The sequence below is a fragment of the Sycon ciliatum genome, chromosome 4, assembly GCF_964019385.1.
Source record: "Sycon ciliatum chromosome 4, ocSycCili1.1, whole genome shotgun sequence".
NCBI classification, from domain to species: Eukaryota; Metazoa; Porifera; class Calcarea; order Leucosolenida; family Sycettidae; genus Sycon; species Sycon ciliatum.
This window is the reverse complement of record NC_088646.1, coordinates 17,901,476-17,924,339: the sequence shown is the minus strand read 5'-3', so window position 1 is coordinate 17,924,339 and position 22,864 is coordinate 17,901,476. Positions and strand designations below refer to the sequence as shown.

The 22,864-nt window shown below is 46.3% G+C and overlaps 2 protein-coding genes across 3 annotated transcripts in view; both read right to left on the bottom strand.

Moving 5' to 3' along the window:
• Positions 1-15,357, bottom strand: part of LOC135814783 (disheveled-associated activator of morphogenesis 1-like) — a 30,928-nt gene extending 15,571 nt beyond the window's left edge. For both annotated transcript variants that reach the window (XR_010553215.1, XM_065327954.1), the window contains exons 1-16: positions 14,958-15,357; positions 12,197-12,289; positions 11,598-11,675; positions 10,706-10,794; positions 10,348-10,425; positions 5,323-5,380; positions 4,749-4,839; positions 4,021-4,127; positions 3,601-3,711; positions 3,191-3,294; positions 2,731-2,915; positions 2,189-2,327; positions 1,753-1,811; positions 1,174-1,241; positions 854-976; positions 105-450 (exon numbers count right to left, since the gene is read on the bottom strand). Coding sequence is in view for 1 of the 2 variants with exons in the window: in XM_065327954.1 (XP_065184026.1) it covers positions 105-450; positions 854-976; positions 1,174-1,241; positions 1,753-1,811; positions 2,189-2,327; positions 2,731-2,915; positions 3,191-3,294; positions 3,601-3,711; positions 4,021-4,127; positions 4,749-4,839; positions 5,323-5,380; positions 10,348-10,425; positions 10,706-10,794; positions 11,598-11,675; positions 12,197-12,289; positions 14,958-15,149 (1,921 nt within the window). In the remaining variant the exon portion in view is untranslated. The remainder of the gene's footprint in view (positions 1-104; positions 451-853; positions 977-1,173; positions 1,242-1,752; positions 1,812-2,188; positions 2,328-2,730; positions 2,916-3,190; positions 3,295-3,600; positions 3,712-4,020; positions 4,128-4,748; positions 4,840-5,322; positions 5,381-10,347; positions 10,426-10,705; positions 10,795-11,597; positions 11,676-12,196; positions 12,290-14,957) is intronic.
• Positions 15,358-21,534: 6,177 nt separating this feature from the next.
• LOC135814782 (uncharacterized) overlaps positions 21,535-22,864 on the bottom strand; it is a 1,879-nt gene continuing 549 nt past the window's right edge. Inside the window, exon 1 of the mRNA XM_065327953.1 lies at positions 21,535-22,864. This exon is cut by the window's right edge and continues 549 nt beyond it. Within this exon, the coding sequence (XP_065184025.1) occupies positions 22,003-22,864 (862 nt within the window). The 3' untranslated portion in view covers positions 21,535-22,002.

Sequence of the window (22,864 nt, the reverse complement as noted above, 5' to 3'; positions counted from 1 at the left end):
GATGATCGCCTAGTGCCTGAAACTCAAATCAACAACAAATTCTTCATCTTTGTCTTCTTCTTGTTGATTATTACACTCTGAGTAGAAGATGCTTCAGATCTTACCTGGTGCAGGTGGTGCACCGGGCGCACCAGGAGGTGGTGGCGGTCCACCAGGCATTCCACCAGGCGGTGGAGGTGGAGGAGGTGGTCCACCAGGCATGCCACCAGGCGGTGGAGGTGGAGGAGGTGGTGGCCCTGCACCACCTGGAGGAGGTGGCGGTGGCGGCGGTGGTGGAGGTGGTGCAGGCGCAGGAGGACCGCCCGGTGTGGCAGGTGCCGATGATGTAACACTACCGTCGCCTTTAAGCTCTGCTAGCATCTTCTCGGCCGCTTCTCTGGAATCGCCCGATTCGGCCGTCTGACGTAGCTTGTCCATGATATGCTGTCGCTCTGCCAATTCCTTCTCCAGCTAATGCAGGTGTATGCAGCCCAGTTGAAAATTGAAAGACAAATCAATGACTAGTGACTAGCTAGTAATAACGGGCTAGTGCAGATAGGACACTAAGTCGTGTTTGTATCATTGTCTATATTCACCCGACTCTGTAGAGCAACGCGTTTCATCATACCATATCAGGCACTGTGACTCGAACCTAACGCAGTCAATTTTAGGAGTCACTCAGACAGGAAACCGTGATGATGCACTCTTCAGCCCAAGCAGGTGTGATTCTAGGCAATAGTCACTCAGACAGGAAACACGATACACACTTCAGCCCAAGCAGGTATGATTCCAGGCAATGGTCACTCAGACAGGAAACCGTGATGATGCACTCTTCAACCCAAGCAGGCGCGATTCCAGGCAATGAGGCCCTTACCTGTGCTCTCGTCTCCTCCAGCTGTGTGGTCAAGTCTTTCTCGCGCTGCTTGGACTCCTTCAGCGCCGAGTTCTCCTTCTCCAGCTTTTGCATCACCTTGTTCAGGGCTGCTTTGATGTCATCCTGTCCACAGAAGAGACAAGAAACGACAGAACTGAGTGCAAAGCACTCTCTCCAGAATACCTGGTGAGGTTTTCCAAAGGTATTTCATTGACTAACTGTAACTACCTGTTCTTTCTTCTGAGCACACACTTCATCTAATCATGGTTGGATGGTTGGATGGTTGGATGTGAATGATCATTCGGTATGCATGACTGTACCTTCTCTGTTGTGCGAACTTCACATTCCCGCTCCTTCTTACTCAACTTGGCTTTGGTGTCCTCCAGTGCTGCCAGAACAAACATACCAAATCACATACCACATTTACATCTTTGCCTTTGTACCATAGCGATGCATAGCCAGATAGTATAGGGCTTGAAAGTGATGACATCAGAATTTTTTTAAACGGCAAAACGGCGTCTGTCTGGGTCAAGTTGGATCCATTCTGCCCATAGCTAAGAGCAGTCTGTGGTGGGCAGGCTCCTCGTTTTCACACAAGTGTGAATGTTTTTTTGTACCACTTCAGGAATCGGTCCCTGAACGGGCCCAGTCAAGTCATTCCCGGCGGATGTGACACCCTGCTGCGAGGGGAAACCACTCAAATGTGTATGGATCAATACACTGTGTGACTTGACTGAATCCAAGTGGATCCAAAAGCCAGCATTGTGATGACTCTGTGCTGGCTGTGACGTAGCACTTGAGTCAAGCCTTTCCTTCAGACTTGCTTTTCCCACGTTCAGTGTATCGCCAGCATGACCATGCCGTGATGTGTACAATACGGACTTTCAGATAGCACTGACCTCTTGTGTTTTCAGTGTTTGAAGTTCTCAGCTCCACCAGCTCGTCCTCCCTAGCCATTCTGGAAAAGATACATGCCAACAAAGGAGATCAACTGATTGTACTGCAATCACAAACAATGATGCTACAACAAGATTAGCAATATGACTATTGTACAGCACAGTGCTATCTGATGGTATAGAATCTAACCATAATCAGTTGAAGCATCAATCATGCACTGTGATCTAGAATGATAACTGGTCAACATGGCACATTAAGCCTCAGTGGATGCTAAGCAGAAGAGACCTACGTTCACGGAATCTAACATAGGAAGGACGCGAGTTGGTGTTGGATATAAGTTAGAGAGGTAAATCTGAGATACGGGCAGTGCCCGATCCCAGGGCGCTTGGATAAGAGACGTTTGAGTGAATTGTCATGCATGTTGTGCATGTGACGTACTGTGTGACTATCTGGTGTACATCGATGACAAGTGGATGTAGGTCATGATCCATTGGCTGGTCATCCTTGTCCCTATCCTGCAGGACAACCTGCTGGATGAGCTTGTCCAGAAGCTTCCACATGTGTTGCTCATGTTCCCCTGTGCCAACAACACAAACATATCGGTGTATCGGCCATTGTACTCCTCCACTGAACAGATCAATAAGCATCGCTACAAAGAAAGTGGAGTATTCGGACAGTGTTCCCGAGGTACGTTCAAGGAGCAGAAAACCAGTTAGCTCAAGAAGGCATCAAGTCCAACCACCTCAAGAAATAATTGCCCTTCTTTTTAATGAATAGAGAAACAGAACGTCCATGTCAAATAGATGCATACTTAAAGACCTTGACCATCATGCTAGCATGTCAGAATGTACCAGCAGAGCCTCCTGTACGAACAATAAGAGCCTGGAACCTCTCTGTTTTAGAGCCTTCTGTACATGTAGATACCCGGTGGCCCTGGCCCCATTTCTCACGCGTCATGATCATAAAAAACACTCTCTTACCTGATATCATAAGAATGTGTTGGAGCAAGGAGAGGAAATGTTGGTAAGCAATGCCGGCCGACAGTTTCTTCTCCAGTGTCTTCAGCATGAACGATGGGTTTCTCACGTCCACGTGAGCCACTCCGAATCGATGTGCAAAGGCTTCCTCATCATTGCGCCGCTGGAGGATGAAGAAGTCCAAATGCCTACACATACAATGAGAAGACAATAGGAGTCATTAATGCAATACCTGCATGTACAATCTGCAGAATTGCAGGTGAGTAAATGTCATTTGGGTTCATCACAAACCAGGGTTCTCTGTAATAAGAACATAGTTCTGTCCAGTCTGCTTGCACAATGCTCGAAACCAGTATTAGGCAGAGCTTCCTAACGTAGAATGCAGAGCGAGGCTTCACGCGGAACTCATTTTTCACGTAACTCTGCGCCGATCTTCATGCACAGCTGTTGCTTCAGTACTCACTTTGCCACAAGCTGATTTCCTTGTCGATGCAGCTTGTCGATGATCTGCCCCAGTCCGAGCATCAGCAGCTCATAGCGCAAGTGAATACGAAACTCCAGACTCTCCTACAGATAGTGGGTAGCAGAACATACAAATACCACGCGAGGATGGCACACAATTGTTTATGTCAACATACACGGTTCATGTAATTAAGTCACCTAGACAGTAAATTTGTCGAGTTAGAATTCTACGAAGCATCCCGTCCATGTGTGTGAGTGTAACCGTGAGTGTTGATTTCAAGTTTGCACCGTTGCACGACTGGTATCATGCAGAACTAGATGATTTTGTGTAAGCGGCTTCATATGCTCTGTCAGCCATGTACAAAGTTCAACGCAGTATACCCATAACATTACAGTCCTAGCATAGCGTACCTCTCCAGGCCCAGAGAACATCAACGCGTTGAACAACGACATGATGCCGGTCTGCAGGGGAACTCCCTCAACTCCCGCTGCGCATGCACGGTCTAGGTCCACGATGATGGTCTGAGAGCATGACACAGGGAATGCAAACACAACATCACATCACCGTGAAATCTCGGTCAGCGTAGCATACCTACAAGAGTCCTGAACTTTGGCATAATGATGCAGACTTTCTAGCCAAGCCACCATGCAGCAAAGGCCAAAAGGACTGGGACACTATACACAGGATCAACTATGAAACACCAAGTTATCTTGACTAATACATCGTTCTTGCTCTATTCCAGTACAGCAGACAATGCAACCACAGTTCCGGTGATGAGCTCCCAGTCGATACACAATTTTAGATGACACACATTTAATAATCTTGCTAACCTGGAAGCGAGTTCGCTCTCCTGCAAAGTGTTCAAAGTGACTCATCGCACGAAGAACTTTCCTGTGTCCATTTGGAACCAAGCACAGTGCACCGAGAATTTCCAGAGCTGCCAACAAAACAAAAACGTTAACATGCCAGTTCAGTATACATGGATCTCCTTAATTTCATCTCAGTCAATACAAAGGTGAACGTGGCATGAGGGAAGTTTTGGTTGTGTTTATGCCAGAGAATCTACAGTAATCTCCGATCAGCCTTGGTATATGATACGCTATTCAAACCTATTGCACGGATTAGCAACACTGTCGATGTGGATCACCGCAGTTATCATGCACTAGACATATGGGCAATCTCTCTCAAATTACAATTAAAAGGTCATAATACACACACACAATAACATGTGGACATACATATGAATGCACACACGGATGCACACACATGAATGCAGCAGGCACGGGTGCCCATACACATGCACACACACACACACACACACACACACACACACACACACACACACACACACACACACACGCGCGCGCGTGCACGCACACACACACATGCACACACACACACACACACACACACACACACACACACACACACACGCGTGCACGCACACACACGCACGCACACACACACACGTGCGCACGCACGTACACACACACGGCACCCACCCACACACACATAGTTTACGAGACACACAGCAGCATCACCTCCCGGCTAAACCTACCGGCAACCTTTGCTTTGCTGTTGTCACCCCGCATGCTCTGAGCAATGATGTTGATGCCGTGTGGATGTCCCAGGACGTGAGCTCTTCCATGCTAAACACATTCAGGAAGACAGTAACCTCATTTCACCATGTGTATACATCCACAGGCTTCAGGAAGTCTTCAGCACAATGCAGCGGTGTTCAACTCTGTACACAGCGCTCATGTATCTGTGGCGCTGGGAGAAGGCAGTCAACCTTTGTGGCACTGAGCTCTACTAGTAAGTTAAGTTCTTAGCGTTACGAAACCTGACAAAGTGGCCACCTGGTCTGTACAAACACAGACTCACTTTCAGTTTGGCATCTAGTAGACCTGTAGATTATGCAGAAAGTGCAGCGATCAGTCACCCTGGGTTTAGAGACTAACTGTGATCAAGAACCACACGAGACTGGTCCTATGGGTGGTCACTGAAACCAGGTCGCCCTGTACTCATGTCACGGCACTGGCATTTGCCGAGCATACACCAGGAATTGGGTAACAGCTATAGCAAGAATGAGGTCATTAGTTCTACACATGCAGATAGGAACAGGAACGTACAGTGTTGTTCATCACAGACTTGATACAGCCAATGATTGAGGTGTGGATCACGCTTTGCCTGCATCGTCAGAAACAACCCAAGAACATTATATTATGGTGTACGCTCAGAATGACATGGCATGTTGTGTTGTAGCTGGTGTTTTTATGCATGTCACAGTATATGTGTCATAGGTGCATGCGTGTGTTGCTGCCATGTCAGAGTCAGCCTTCATCTTGAGTCTTTGTTGTCAAGGTAGCAGTTAGTGGGCAACATCATCTCTAGTCTCCTTGTGAACTTTTTTGCGAGGAGGCTTGATCGCCTGAGTTCGGAAAAGAAACTGAGGTGGGACATGCAGTGACATCTCCGTCTCTCCCTCTGCTCTCCCCCCACCCTCTCATACGGAAAACAGGCTTATCACACTATAGTATATTTATTCCAGTAGCTAAGCAAAAGACATTACTTAAGTAACCAGCCTTAATTCGGTAATTGTTTGTGTGTTTGTGTCTGGCGTCGCGTCGGCATGCCTGGCGTTATCCCGTACATGCCCTGTACCGTACCATCAAAGACAGCTGGCCACCTTATCCATTCGGTAATTACTTGTTTCTGTCCGGCGTGGCATGCCTGGCGCTATCCCGTACATGTCCCGCCACCTTATTCAAATAGGGCTTTCAACTGCAAGATCATACTGTGAAGCAACTTGGAAGAATCTTCATCTTGGGCACCCTGAAAGAAGACCTTAGGGTCTGTTGGGAATGCCCAAGTGAAATAATAAAATACAATACAAAATACAAAAAAAAGATTGTGTATGTATGCGAAGTGTATCGGGGGAATGCATGCAGGGCGATAGTGCGGGTTCGAATCCCATGTTAGGCCAAATCAAAGAAGATACTTCGTGATCGTCCTTTTTTCGGGAAAAATGGGGAGGGCGGGCGGATTTGTATTTTTATCATTGTATTGTACCACTATTTCTTGGATGGAACTTGGTGCTGGATCAAGGCCCCGTGGTCGCCCTTGTCACAATTGGTTCACCAACATCAACGACTGAACCAATGAATCTTACAATATCTCTCTCTCTCTCTCTCTCTCTCTCTCTCTCTCTCTCTCCCTCCCTCTCTCGTTGCTGCTGATCGTGATAGGTATAGGCAGCTTGTGTATCAGTGTACAGTCAGTATCGCCTATAGCGTTGGTGTTTGATTTTGAGCTTTTTATCACTATAAGCGATATATGACCGATACTGCATGCAATGTATGCAAGTGGGGTGTCAAACGACTCGGCGCGCCGTGCTCGTTTACTCTACGTACTGCACAGCTGGCTAGCGTAGTCCGTAGCTAGATTCTACGTCCTGTGTACGCAAGTATGCACGGTACCGTGCGGTATATGTACATAATAATTACCTTACTTGCACGGGGCATGGTCGCAGTTCGTTCTCCTAACAAAAAGGCTCTCGCACAGCTGCTATTGCCGTAGCTCCTTCGCGAAGTTAGTTTGAAAAGAATTTTTTGAACGCTTTGTTGAAAGGACATCAACGTTTGACGCCGCAACGATGGCTAAGGGAGCATCTCATAAGTTCGCATTTATTTTGCAAACGTAACGCATTTCGAATAGACTTTACCCCCTACCTCCCCCCTCTATTCGAAAGTTTTATCGCACATTTTCTGTGTTTATCTACTGTACACATCCATGCCCCATGCTATGGTATGCTTATGTACATGATTGTACATGACTGTACATGTACATGTACATGAATGTTTTGCTAGAGCGGTCGTGAATGGCATACAGTAGTACCGCATTTACTGAGTACAAAGACAAGTACAATCAATGACATGTACACGCAAATAAGCATAGTTCCTCCACAACAACTGTACTGCTGTAATTGTAAACGCTGGCCAGGTACACGGTTTGATCAGGCTGGTGTGACATTTGACACCTCTGAGTAGCCTGCATGCATGCAGTGCAAGGGTTAGCTGATCTGCAAACACAGGTACTAGTAGATCTCCACCTAAACACACTCATTTGCTGCAGGGATCTAGCACTAGCACGGTAGATTGTACAGTTCCAGAAAATGTGCGAACAGTCATTTTTCTATTCGAAATGGCCGCTACCCCCCTACCCCCGTTTCGAAATGCGTTACGTTTAGAAACAAAATGCGAACTTATGAGATGCTCCCTAAGCAGGTTTCAGTTCGGAAGTCGATGTCAGTCGATGACGAGCTGAAGGTCATCAAGTACGTAAGCGACAACCCCAAGAGGTGTCAAGCCGATGTCGCTCGTCACTTTGGAGTTGCCAAGCCGACTGTATCGTCGATCCTGCAGCGGAAAGAAGCGACACTCGAGGTGGCAGCAAAGGGCACGTCGAAGTTGATGAAGAACCGTCAGACGAACTGCGAACTGCTAGAAAAAGGCTTGGAAACATTCTATGGCAGATGTGGAAGAAGAAACTAAAGGCAATGAAATACGATATGCTTTTTGTGAAAGGCAAGGAGATTGCCGACACACTCGTAGAGCAGAAACATGTTTCACGATCGTCATTGCCTTCAACAGACACCGCCTGGAAGTCGTATATCCAGCGCTTTCTGAAGAAGCGGTGCATCGTGTCCAAAATGCTGCATGGAGAAGCAGCCGACGCGGATTCGGCAGCAGCCTTTCATTTTGTGAATCATAAGTGGCAGGAGATTTTCGGCAGTGTTGATAGTGACCCCAGCCGCGTTTACAACATGGACGAAATGGGCTTGTTTTGGCGGGCATTGCCGAACAGGACACTGGCTCGCACCGATGAGAAGCTGGAAGGAGGCAAGACACAGAAGGACAGAGTGACGTTCGCCATCACCACCTGTATGGATGGTTCGAAGCTTCCCCTTCTGGCGATTGGATGTTCGAAACTGCAGCGTTCTTTCCAAGCAGCCAACACTACCCCAGCTGCTGTGCTGAAGGGCAAGTGGGAAAGCAATACCAAGGCTTGGATGAACAGCCAGTTGTTCTGCAGTTGACTTGTGGATTTGGATAATAAGTTCACCAGAGCTAGGAAGTCCATTGTCCTGCTAGTCGACAACTGTCCAGCACACAAGTTTGACGCAATTGCAGATAGCCTCAAGTCGGTGCGAGTGGTGTTTCTTCCTTCCAACACCACCGGTGTAATCCAGCCATGTGATGCAGGAACCATCATGTGCTTCAAGTCTCACTACCGACGATCCTTGCTAACAAAGGTCGGCAGGCTGGTGGAGGATGATTCAGTGCCAGTTGTGAGCTCAACTGTTCTATGGCAGAATATCAACATGATGCACTGTTTGCAGTTTTCCAGGACAGCTTGGGAAGGGGTTACAGAGACAGCTAGTTTGAAATATGAATTTGATCACTATAGGCGATATAACTATAGACGATTATTACTACCGTATATTCTCTATTATAAGCACAGGTCTCCATTACTAGCACAGTCTCTAATACTAGCACACTGTGAGCATCTTTCGAAACATTATAAGCACAGTCTCTATTATTAGCACGGTCTTGGTGGAAATCAATGCTGCATGCATGATATCTAGCATGTATTTCTTCTTGCTCTCTATGGATGTATTGGTTGAAAAAATATAAGCACGGTCTCCAATATAAGCGCGGTCTCCAACATAAGCACGGGGTAGAGGGGTGTTGAAAAAATACAAGCACAGCGCTTATAATAGAGAATATACGGTATATACGATAACTGTGTATACTTAGCTTTGGCAAATGAAACTGAATTTGAGAAATTGATCAACCTGTTCTTCACATTGATCACTATAGCCGGTATATTACTATAGCCACCAACCTTATAGGCGATACGGAATGTAGTTAGGTTTTTTTCTCTTTTTTCTTCTTTGTTCTGTTCTTTTTGATGCTGCTGCCTTATGACACACATGGCACCCCTACGACCAGAATGTTTATGGGTTATACATACATACATACATACATATGTCAACAAACAATGGATCACTCGTAATATTTTTGCTACTCCGAGTTTCATGCACCGTGTGCAATCATCAGGCAGGTTTGCCTGATGATTGCACACGGTGCATGAAACTCGGAGTAGCAAAAATATTACGAGTGATCCATTGTTTGTTGACATGTGTCATTGCTCCCCCCAAGAAATTGGATGTTGAGCACTTTTTCTGCAGCTGCAGGCATAGTCTTACTGAGTACATACATACATACATACATACATACATTGGAAAAAAGTTTCCGTGAGTTCGAATACCAGGCATGATGACCTAGGCAAAAAAGCAGAGCGAGGGCCCTGAGCTTTCAACCAAATAGTTTCAAGCTCTCTCGCTTATCCCGCCCACACACACACACACACACAATGACTCATCACCATGATAGGGTCACACCTGCCCTCTCCTTCCCTATCCTACCCCCACCCTCCACGTCCGGGAAACATCATGCCTGGCAAGGCGCTTGCAGACCTGAGATCGGGACAAGGACATACCTATAGAGTATAGGTATGTGAATGGATACTAATGTAGCCGTGAGGTATGCGGCAAATGCACATTTGGGTGCCTATTACCACCCTCGATATCGGGATGGTCAAGGACAAATAGAGATGTTTGGCAGGTGTGAAACATACTTGTGGACCCAGTCTTCAGCCCAGTCTTCAACCCAGTCTTCAGCCCAGTCTTCAACCCCAGTCTTCAACCCCAGTCTTCAACCCCAGTCTTCAACCCCAGTCTTCAACCCCAGTCTTCAACCCCAGTCTTCAACCCCAGTCTTCAACCCCAGTCTTCAACCCAGTCTTCAACCCAGTCTTCAACCCAGTCTTCAACCCAGTCTTCAACCCAGTCTTCAACCCAGTCTTCAACCCCAGTCTTCAACCCAGTCTACAACCCCAGTCTTCAACCCAGTCTACAACCCAGTCTTCAACCCGGTCTTCAACCCCAGTCTTCAACCCAGTCTTCAAACCACCCGGCAGCTTCAAAGATCACTGCTGTGTGTATGAAGACTGCCTTCTGTGCACCACACGGTGGTGCTCAATTACAACAGATAGAGCTGCAGCACCAACAGAGGCCGCGAGTTGTGCCATACCTGCAGTCATACTCCATCTCGTTCAGGAACGCCAGGATAGTGTCCAGACCATCCAGCTCAATGAAACGAACCACAAACCTGTGCAAACACACACACACAGCACAACAGCACAACAGTAGAACCAGGTTGCATGAGCGCATGCAGGTACATATCGTCACTGTGTGTTAAGTTACAAAGACAGGTTCGTGCTCAGCGGCATTCGCTAACAACGCAGTGAGTGGCTTAGTTTGACAAAAGCAATGCTCAAACTCTACCTTTGCCGCTACTTTCTCAAAGCTAAATTCATTCCAGCAGAAATACACTAGACACTATGTGGCATCGAGTGGGTTTTGAGCTGGGGGGGGGGGGGGGTACATACGTGTTAGACTGAGTTCGCAGTGCTGTCTTGATGTGGTCCAGGACCTTGGCACGGTTCGATAGCTCTGCCACGTCATGGTCAAACGGCAGCTGCAAACACAAACAAAGTTGGGCATTAATTGCATGAACTTTCAGGATGGCTACCGTGTGCACGTAAATAGAAGCCCACCCTTCCAGGGCGTCGAGGGAATCAAAATAATAAAGTCCTGTCTTGTATAGTAGCCCGGGGCTAGCGAGTGTGTGAGCACATGGAAGACAGTCCATACCAGGCACAATGCATAGGCTGTGTCCGGTTTGCAGGTGACAGCACGTTGAACACACGAGAGAAAAAGTCAAAAAGTTCTCTCACCGTACCAGGGAAAGGCAGACTTTGGTGCATGGCACTGGTTTGGCCTTTGAAACAATGCAGCCCCATCTCAAATAGCCTCCCCCCCCCCCTCCCTCCCTCCTCCCCCAGTGTATTCAAAATACATAGAGCCTCGTGCTTTCTATTCAAACGTATACGGCAACCCCCCCCCCCCCCCCCCCTCTCTCCTACCACCGCACGACAAACAAACATGCACCACAAGAAAGCACTGCCAAACTCCACAAGGAACATGTCAAACACCCCCATTGAACATATCTAACACTAGATCTGCCTAACCAGATCTGTTCAATGGGTTGATCAGCTACAGTAAAAGCAGTCACTTCCACCAAATCTCTGAAATGCAGACATCCTTGGAACTGGCTGCATTTTCCCTCCGTAGGAGGATACTCTGATTAGCATTCACATATCGCAAAATGTCCTTCAAGCAATCAAGAGGGAAAGATATTGCTGCGAACGGGAAGGCATTCAGCTATGAACACTCATCGACAACGGAGGTTTGCAGCAATTCTCCTACGGCAGTACTTACATTTTTCAGCACTCTTAGCTGCTCTACATAGCTATCAGCCGTGTTGGTCTGGTTCTTCACAGCACGCTTATCATCGTCCTGAGTGGAAATGGTGATAAGAACAGGAAACATGCTGCTCAACGTCGAGCCGGGACATGTCGGTCTATCACCAATACTTTTACACCGAATAAGGCAAATAGAGCCTTGTTTGCATCGATCTTCTCTATTGAATCACTATGGGCATTGGTAACAGTGACAGATCAACAATAGCTATAAAAATAATGATGTTCGCAATACATAGCCCAGTATCCCATGATCGGCTACTGTGAAATGCTGGATATACATGTAGGGACACTCGGTCATGGTTGGCTTGCCTGCAGTAGTGTGTCATTACATCTATGCCTTCGGTCTACCTACACTCAAGTAGGCGGTTGTGCATTCCAAACTGCCATCCTTGACGAATTGAGTGGGACATCAAAATTTAATGTGGACGTGCATATTGAGTTCATAATCCGGCAAACACACCAATTTGCTTTGCCATCGAGAATAGCATGGGTCAGCAAGGTAGCCGGGACTAACACAAGTTACCCACACACATATTTGACAATCACTGTGCCTACCTTCTTCAGGCTCGAGCAATATAGCTGCCATTTCTTGTCATTGGGCATTTTCATCATGTCCGCTTTTCGGGACTCAGAAAAGTCAAGATCATCCTGGTAGTCAGCAAAAGAACACATATCAAGCGCTTAATTGTTTTTGAAAGAAAACGTCTAAGGAGACCTCATTTTAATAGGAGAGCTTGTATGAAGCAACATTTTGATTTCAACTGGCCAACATTCGACTTTTGGAAATTGATATTGAGTGATACGCCGAGCACAATTAGGAATGCCACCACCCTGATGCTAGGAAAGTGAGAACAAATGCCAGAACTCCAGCAGCCAAATATTCTACAAGGACAGAGGGTTTCAGGTGCGGACCTGGTTGGTCATGTGAGTGGCCACGCCTGCATGAAGCCTGCATGGTAGTAGGTGCGGACCTGACTGGCACGGAGCGTAGTTTGTTGACAAGTTCTGACCGACATGAGGTAATAAAAGTTACACGAGATCAGATAGTCAGTTTGTGCCCATAGTAGAAATAGCCTGGCTGTTTTCTAACACACCCGGAAAGGTGTTTCAGCAAAGCATTAGGATATTGGGCACAGCTTTCTAGGATACGCCACATATAGACTAACTAATCTGAACACTGCATGAGCTTAAAAAGAGAAAAGCTCTCAATCGCGGCAGTGCATTTTAGGTTTACTCTTTCCTTTTTCAGAAATCCAACATACTTGTGTGGATGCAGATAATCTGCTGTCCATTTATTCCCTGAATGTGGGACCAGACTCGGCTCACTTTGATGGCTTTTCACCTGATCCTTGTCGACTGCCATTCCAGACAAGAGTTTTGGTCTTCCACATTCACTGGCACATGAACAATGCCGAACTGGGAATTTTTAGGTGACTGAAAATCTCATTTGGCTGCGAAAGTGGCAAGTCCTGGCTTGGCGAAATCAATGCACTTCTGGCAAGTCGAATTTCCAGCACATGTTACTGTCTTGATGTGTCTAGATAGGGAAGCAGGGTGTCAGGCAGATGTGCTGAATATCTCTTGTAAGTTTACAACATAGCATCGGCTTCATGGTTGTGGGTGTGGCACGTGATATGTCACCTTATGATAAGCGACAAACGAATGACAAAAGGAAATGCCGCAGTGAAAATATCCTTCTTTGCAATATGGCGCAGCGTCAGTCTACCGATAGGAAGGCTAGCAAAAAATACACAGTGCAATGTCTACACTAGGGTACTGGCCAAGTGAAGTGTGTGTGTGTGGTGTGTGTGTGTGTGTTGTGTGCGTGTGTGCGTGTGTGGTGTGTGCATGTGTGTGTGTGTGGTGTGTGCATGTGTCCGTGCGGGAGGTGTCATCACAGGATATACATTTTTTATTGTTTTTATACGAACACAATGCCTGGGTCACACACATGAAGTAACATGCTATCCGTCATCGTAGTGAGGACACAGCGGCAGCGGCATATGCTTTGCAAGGTGCAATTGTGTTTGACCAGTTTGTGGCTTCCCCCCCCCCCCCCCCCCCAAACAAGGAATTCTGTAAATTGTGTTGGCAATGTTATGTTGTGCTACTACAGGTTGCTGCAAGGTGGGTACAATGGGTAGATGGACAGGAACCACTTAGATCGTACCCCAGTTTATGCCACCCTGTGTGTTGGTAACACCTAGTGTACATGGAGGGGGGGGGGGGTGTATAGTGGGCACAAATGACAGTAAAATAATGATGTTGTCACCTAAGTACCTCGGAACAACTGGCCAGCTATCTCCATTTACCTCCCAACTGAACTCCACTGCAGGAGCATCAGGTCTTGTGTCACACCAGCAGGAGCCAAGCCTGCTGATTACTCTTTGCTCAAGATCAACAACAAAACACATTGACTGTTTATACAGCTATCTAGTACAGGCAGGTAGTGACACAAAACACGGATGTTCTTTGCCTTTTGTATGCAATACACATCCACACAGCGGCACATACATACACCGTACAAAACAACAATTAATTCCACGGTGATCTTTTTTTTCCGGATGGACAGTCAGTACAGTCATGCACTTCGAATGGCACTCATTCAAACTCTCCCTAGCACCAGCACAGGTAGTGGAACTGGAAGCCCAAGGCTGAAGCTGTTCTACAATGCAAGCCAAGTCCCTTCCATTGCTTCCTCTGGCCACAATGTTATGAGCGGTTTCGGCAGTAGAGTCGGTACTACGTGACTCGCATTTTGCACGCTACTCGAGTGACTGGCCGTCTGACTCTGTGTTACTACACCTGAATCTAACAACAAGCCAGAGGAGGCGAGCGGAGATGATACCACCTGAAGCGAGTGCCTGCAATACCCGCTGCATGTCCACAGCACAGGAAGTAGCGTACTGCATTCTGCCACAACTCTAAACGCACCGCCAACCACGGCAATTTTTCTCTCTCAACTGACTCAAGCTAACCAGTGATACTTACTACCCTACTATACTCATACTCCACAGCAAAGCTAGTCTGGGGCAACCGAAGCACGACATAACTCTGTGTATACTAGCACACAACAATGTGGTAACATCAGAGCTCAGCCCTGGCCATCAGACAAGGGAGCGTGTTCTCCAGGTGCGATGGTTTTGTCTCTCCTCGACTAGGGAGATTAGCCTTCGAGATCACCTTTTTTTATGTAGGGTCTACCCGCACGCAAACAACATCACACATTTCAATTTTCGTGCCGGTTCAGTGGACAAACCAGCATGCCCACGCATACCACTAGAGCACAAATGGACGAATCGCACCGGTACCTTACCATAAGCGCCGAAAACAGACGGTTGAGCTCCTCGGGATCCTCAGGCATCGGCGGTGGCAGCGCCGCAGTGTCGTGGCCATGTTTGTCCCTAACACGCTTGCTTTCCCGGATCACGGTCTTCACGAACGGCGGATCGTCGTCTTGCTCGCGGTCTCGCCGGCTCTTGCGGCCAAAGCAGCCAAACAGCGACATTGCGCGCTGCTATGGCGGTGGGGGACACCAGCCTTGGCCTCTGAGAGCAGAGTTTTAGTTATGAACAATTCCGAACAGCGCGCTATGATTTCCTTGCTTCAAACGAAGCAAAACCTCTTGTCTTTCACCGCAAACCAATGCGATGCACTGGGAAACGATAATGTTTTCAACGAACCATGCATGCATGTCATTCAGTCAGTGCAGTCATGAACTCCGTAGAAATGTAGTTGGTTCAAAAATAAATCTCTCGGCTAAGCAGCAGCATACTGTGCTGAGTCCGTAGATAATCAGATAATGGTACCTGGGTACAGTGTAGACGCAAGCCATGCAGTCACGGCATGGTAGTCTGGACGACTCCTTTATTCTAACACCAACTAACCACTAACGGACAGACTCAGTAACTAACTAGCAAGTACCAATGACTATGTAACAGTGCATGCAACAGAACTTCAGAAGGGCAAAAAAGTTCAGCGGTCGCGCTGGTCTCCTCCTGCTATGGTGCGAGTACTACGGAGTAGTGTAGATCGACAGACTCAGTGCTAGTACTACTACTACTAGTAGATAGTCTACCATGGTCTACAGACTATGTAGGCTGTACGCCAGGTTTAGATCATAGTAGAATCAACTACATGTCATGTAGATCTACATGACTGATTGTACTCCTTTGTAGTACTGTCATAAATAATCATGGTACGGTACAGCTGGTCTTCTCTGTACAGACTAGACCAGGCACGGCTGTCAAGAAGCGGCAACTTAGAAAGATGGCGTCGGTTCGAGATGGCATGGTAACCGCGCACGTGCCGTGGTCCGTGACTTGCTCATGTGTGCACGCAAATGCAAGTCACAAACTCACAAAGATCGTCTTTGCATTTGGAGAAAATATCTTCGACTCTCTTTGGAGGTTGGCGAGGTTTGCCTAATCTTTACTTGATTGCGATGCCGGTATGTCCTCTCAATAATTAGAACAAAGAGAGCTGATGATCGCTTCATTGCTGAGCAGAAGTAACAATCAACTCTCCTCATGTCCTCAGTGCCAAAGGCAGACGACTGCAATTCCACAACGCTCATTTCACGATGATGGAAACAATACTCGTGTACTAGTACACACTTGGACCATTTGGTCATCCCTATTCTAGCCGCTAGTCCGTCCAGCAAGCAGATATTGACTATTACGATAAGTACAACTGCGTGAACGAGGGCTCACCCAGCAAATTCAATTCAAGACGTGACTCCAGTCAAGAATTAGGGTCTTTACTCGAGAACTTCACAAATACAGGTCAAGGCACCCCACAAAACTGATAGATGGCACGAACGAAAGACAAATAGGCTAGACAAAGTGTCCCAGGTGATTGAAAACAGCAGATCTACCAAATAAGACAGCTACATGTGCCTAAACAACGATTCCCATACAGTAGAGAGTAGTATCAGGCAGAATGAAAGCCTTGGAAGTGCACAAATACAGCCACGACCGCCACAAAAATTGGACGACCGCCACAAAAAAATTCTCATTGCTCTACCTCCTTGAAGGGTGAAAGTTACCAGTTATCCTATAGCGATGTCAGTTTATGCCTGTTGGAACCCCCCACAGCCCGCACGAAATACCTTTCAAATAATTCCAGGATGCAATTGCAGCCTCCAGACAGGAGGAAGAAGAACACCGTGAAAAATAACGGCAACGATGCCCAAACTCTCGGGAAACGGCTGAAGTCTTCTTGAAGATGTTAACATTGAATAGCCATCGATTACCAGCGTGGTTTGGTGACTTTAGAACTGTTTTGAGACTTAGAACGAAGCGATATCTCAAATTTGATGGAATTGTTACCTGTCAAATGCGTGGGCGAGCAGGCCAGCTGACTGGTTATGCATGAAGATGCATGAGCATGCATTGATTTTTCATGGTTCACGTGCAGAAAACTAAGTTGCCCCGATCCAAGTGCAGCTAACAGCCGTGCAGGCAGGGAGTAGTAAAATACATATTTTACTACTCCCTGGTACAGACTGTGAACATATTCAAATCATTGTCATTGTATCATTGTTGTGAACTAGGTCTGTCTCTTTGTCCAGGAGACGACCAATCAGTGACGTTCCCGCCAAGGGCCTCGCTCAATCGTAATTTTACTTCTCTAAACTCTGCATAAAATGTACGGTGTACTACTAAAAGCTACGCATTTCAGAAGGGTGTACGGTTTTTGCCTCCCGTACTCTTTTATCTGTACGATTTTCCTTTGTCAACTGCTGGCAGAACCCTATAAAAAAAAGATCGAAGTCAGCAAGAGTATAATTATACCGGGGTTACATGTATAATACTTTTGATTATAGGAAAGGGGCTCTAGAGCCGAGGCCCCTAAATAGCTCCACAAGCTATGAATAAGAATGAAGCTCGCAATAAGAACCCAGCATTTCATTTGCTTCTATTCTCCTTTTAGTCCTCAGTGGTGCTGAGTTATTATACCACACCAATTCTCTCCGCACACAAACCAGAAAACTACCCAATATACCCAGTACCGTGACAAGCATAATGCAAGTTAGATAATACACATGTACATGTAACCTCGTTCCAAAATAGTTAGTGCATGGCAGGGAGGGCCTTATGGCTTGTTTGTGCCCTTCACTCCGGCTTCAGGTTAGCATGAGGAGGAGGAAAGGCTGGAGATTGTGAAGAAACCGTGTCTGGAACGACAGGAACCGTCCTGGCCCTCCTCCTCGGAGAAGAAGTTGTGGCGCTTGCGTGCAACCGTTGCTTCAGACCGACTCTCCAGACAGGAGCCTGAGGAGGGCAATGCGATCACAGTAATACTAATAGTGAGCACGTCCAAAGCCGGAAGGATGCTTTGTCTTGTTGTCCAGTGTCACTTCAGGTGTCCTCTTTCCCTGATTATTAGCAGGGCTAGGGCTGTGTTTGCTAGTAAAAAAATGAAATGTAGATAGGAGTAGATTGAGTTTTTTGCACTCCATACATAATTTTATTTTCATTATTTTATTGGTTTGGTGAGACTCCCATGATAGGTATCCATTTACCTCTGGAGAATCCGTATTACAAAACAAACAAACAAACGAACAGATGCTGCCATAACAGTCATGTGACCGGCCGAGTAAGTTCCACGCAAGACACATAACAGAGTGTACAATCATGTACATGTATCTCTATCTGTTAGATTTGTTCTAGAATATTCCGGTCTTTCTTTTGTTTTGATCAGGGAGTAGTAAAATACAGTATTTTACTACTCCCTGGTTTTGATAGTTGTAGTCCAGTGGATTAGTGCTGGTCATGCTTGGTAGGTCGACTGAGACTCATTCATGGCTGTTACATGCATTGTATGATAGCCTAGCCGTAGCTGACCACTGTTACGGATGTCCAATCCAGGTCAGTGTTTGACCTTTCTATGCCCCGGCCTTATGCATTCACATGTTGTCACCATTCATGTCTGAGTGTGTAACCTGAGCACACTCTCTATGTGCATCGTACCATATCCGAGCATGAATAGTTTAGTAATCTACGCACTGTCCTGCCGTGCTCGTTTTCTATATCTTCCGTTGTTCTCATGTTCTTGAAGTAAGTTACCGGTAGTTGTTTTAGTTTACAGTCTTCGTACCTTTCGTAATGTAGGTTCTTTACTGATTGCTGCAGTGCATTTAGTTGGAACACTATCTCTTCACTTCAGCACATTATTATTACTAGTAGTATTGCTGGACCGGTGCCGTGGTGGTCGTGGTCGTGGTCGTGGTGGTGGGGCTTTGTTGTGACCTGTCGGAGTCATGATGCCTGGCGGGAATATGCACTTGGATGACAGCGTGTACGTTTTCTTTTCTGTTGTGCATGCAAACCCCAATGCCAATGGTATGTTGTTTACTGCTCTTTACAACGCCGGGTGTAATCGTCTAAGTCTTACGTGGTACAACCAGTTAGCGTGAGCAGAAGGAACAGAAGGCGTCGACGGGAGCTGACCCGAAGCTGGGAGATATATTATTGCAACACTCCGAGTTTCTCAATTATTATTTATGGCAGGAAGCCGCTGGGTTGAAGTGTTCCGGCGTCATGACAATCCGAATGCAGAAGCACTGCACATGTATCACCATCTGCTATCGCCGCCCAGTGGTGCACTGCATACAAGTGTGGGAAAAACTGTCTGTAGACAATGTGCTGTAGTCCTAAGAAAGGAGTGCGACCACTACTCCCTGGTCTTCTCTTCACTACCTGTATCTACTTCACCGTACAATGTACTGTCCAGTCTTGCCCAATGTCAGAATAATCCCCATAACAACATCATTCCGCTCTACAAAGTTTCGAGCTTTGACCGATCTCAACGTCCTGATCACTTGTAGAATGCCTGTTGCTGAAAATTCGTTATTATTGTTTTTATATTGGAGTTCAGATTGAGGTACTTTCATTTCTTCCTCTTCCTTCCCCTGTTTCTTGTCCTTTTGTTTTTTAGCTTTTATAATTCCATGGTGGGAGGGCGAAAAGAAAGCGAAAAAATATATAAATAATCGACGCGGAGACAACAATTTTATAATAGCTATAAAGAGAAGACACTGGGAACAGAAGATTTAGCAACAACAGGAACAACAACAATGACAACAACAACAATGGTAACAAATTACCATCAAGATCAAAGGAGGAGTCAACGAACAGAGGTTCAGCAACGTGAAGCGAGCCTGGGACCGATCGGTGGTGATGAGGAGAATGACATGGAGGACGACACTGAGGACGAGTTGGAAGATGAGACGGGGGACGAGGTTGCGGTTGGTGGAGACGAGGAATCGGATGGTGATTGTGATCGTAAGAAGTCTGCCGTTTTTCTTCATCTGTTGTCTCACCCTAAGTGTCTGCAGGTGTATGATGATTTTAGTTTTTCTGTTCTTTGTCGTGCACGGTACGCTAGTCAGTTGAAAGTACTTGAGGCTGTTTGTATTCGTTTGCATAAGCCTGATCTTTGTAAGCAGAAGAAACATGTAGTTGCGTTAAGATTGTTTTCGTAGGTGCACAGCATGATTGTTTGTCTCACTACACAGTTCTAGCGTTGCAATTAGTTCCTCACCCCTGTTGCACTTAGCTCTCACTTTACTTCTATTGTCTCACCTTCCCTCATTCTATTTTTAGCACTTTGTTTTGTTCTCGTAACACATTATTGAATGTATATAAATTATTGATTTGGCATGGTTATTCTTCAGTCACGGCTTTCCACTGATGATTGTGACAAGAACTTGAATCGATTTTGGTAAACCTTCATGACTTTGTTGTAGTGTGGCGATGACAGCAGAATTTGTTCTCTTTATAGCTATTAAAAAATATATACCATGGAATTATCTTCCCGGTGGGACTGGCTTATCACCTTCGAAAAGATTGAATAAAGGAGACATAATAATATTATCCGAATATGTCCTGGCCTCCTCCATACCTGTATTTCCGTGTATCTGTGTCCGTCTCTCAGTTTCTGCTTCGGCTTTTATTATTTTTTGCTTTTGTTTTTACAATCCACTTCGGTCCTCATTGCATTGGCCATCTATCTAATTTTTCTTCTTCTTTTCTTTCCTCAAACTCTCATTACCCCTGGTCTATTTTGGCCCGGTGATGGGGTTCTTACCTCATATCATGACAACGTCAGTGAAATAAAGCCAATATCATAATAATTTGAAAGTAGGACGGAGGCAGAAATTTTACAAAAAGGTATTGTCCACGCATGCATCTACGCAAGAAGCATCATCAGCCAATTAGGACATTTGTCGTACGTATTGAACGTTTTCGTTAAAATACTACAGGGAATGATGGAAATAAACTAAGAGACTACAACTCGAAAGAAAGGAAGTCACTGTGTGCTGCTCTGCGTCCAGTTTGTCCTGCTTCCGAAGTTCCGTGCTCTACCTCGTTGCAATTGAGGAGACGCACTGATGATGAGTCACAAGGACCAATACTGGAAGTGACAACAACGGTTAATGTGAAGAAATGAGGTAGACCACGGAAACAGGGCAAACTGGACGCAGAGCAGCACGCCGATGTAGGCCAAGTCAATCGGACGCAATGGAGGAGACTGGAGAGCGACAGGATCGGAGATGAGAACCTCCAAGTCGTCAGGTCAGAGAAACCGAACATCAGCAATCAAGCATCACTTGTCGGGCAGTGCTAGCGTCGTGAGTGGTATTCTGATGATAATTATATCCTTTGCTTTGTCACGTCACGTGGTAGGTCTTTGTTACATCTTGCTTGTGTTGAAGTTGCCGTGTTGGAAGCTTTGTACAAACGTAAGTTAGACCCTGATCTTTGTGTTCAGAAGGAGAATGTGTTGTCTTTGCAGTCGTTTGGCATTGTTCGTCGTGAATGTGTGAAATAGATCCGCTGATCTCTTGATGTTTTTTCTCTAATTCCTCTTAAAAAATCCATGCACGGTGAGTTGCTTCAATGCTTCCAATGCTCAAAAAAAGTTCCTATTCATTACATTACAGAGATAACTAGTATCAGCGAAGCGGACATTATGCAAAGAACAAGGTTCCTAATCGATTTTCTTGAGACTATCATCAGGGAAAATTGTCTCACAACAGAAGCTACACGTATGTGGGGAAACAAACTAACTTACCGGTATACGTCTGGAGGATAGTGGGAAGTATAAAGGTGAGATGTGAAAACAATGGGAGAGAAGACGAAAAAGAAGAAGAAAAGATCTGAGTGTTCCAACGGTGTGAACTAATACCAAAGCTGAGTGACCTTCATCTTTCTGTGAGAACCGGACCTATGGGACGGTGAGAAGGCAATCATGCGTGTGCAATTCAAATTGGTGAAGTACAACAAAAGTCAACAACGACAACAACAACATGAAGCTGTAATAAAGTTATTGTCTCCTCGTCGCCTATTCAGTTCCTATTCAGCGGCGGAGAGAATTGGTTTGAGTGCAGTACACAGTCGATCCACTTCCTCCAGCGTGTTGTAGTGAACCATAGACACCCGTGCTGCACCGTCCTTGGCATCGATGCCTAGTGACTCAGCCAGGTGGCATGAGTAGAAGTGCTCACTGACCGCTATGGCAATTTTGGACTCGGCCACCTTGCGCACCATATCCTGAGATGATACGCCGTCAGCGGCAAACGCAATCGTCGGCATTCTGACCTTGTGATCGCCCACCGCTGGGCCAAAAACACGCACCCCCTTCATGGACTTGAGGAAGTCGATCAGTCGAGTGCTGAGCATTTCCTCGTGTTTCTCGAACAAGCCAAAAACTTTGCAGTACCTTATGTGCAGAGAATCGTCTTCACTGGAAGCTGATTGTTTGTCGGGCTGGTAATGATGCTTATACACAGTCTCAATATAATCCACAACACCCGCTGTTGAGGCAACACTGGTGTACAGCCCGCCACCAGGGTTCAGCATTGCTGGCATTATGCCCTCCAGGAAGAAGTGGTTCTGATTTCTGAAATGCTTTTCCATGCCTTTCTTGCAGTACAAAACTCCCAAGTGCGGTCCAAACACTTTGTACAGGCTAAACCCGTAGAAGTCTACATCCCATTCTTTGAACTTCAATGGTGAATGAGGGGTGTATGCCACACCATCCACACAAACCAATGCCCCTGCTTCATGAACCAGCTTGGCGATCAAGCCCACATTGTTGGTGGCTGCCACTACATTGGACGCGTGTGTGAAGCACACGACTTTCGTCTTGGCCGACAGCAGAGCACGCAGATCGTCCACGGACAGCAGTCCTGTGGTGGCATCCACCTTCCATTCA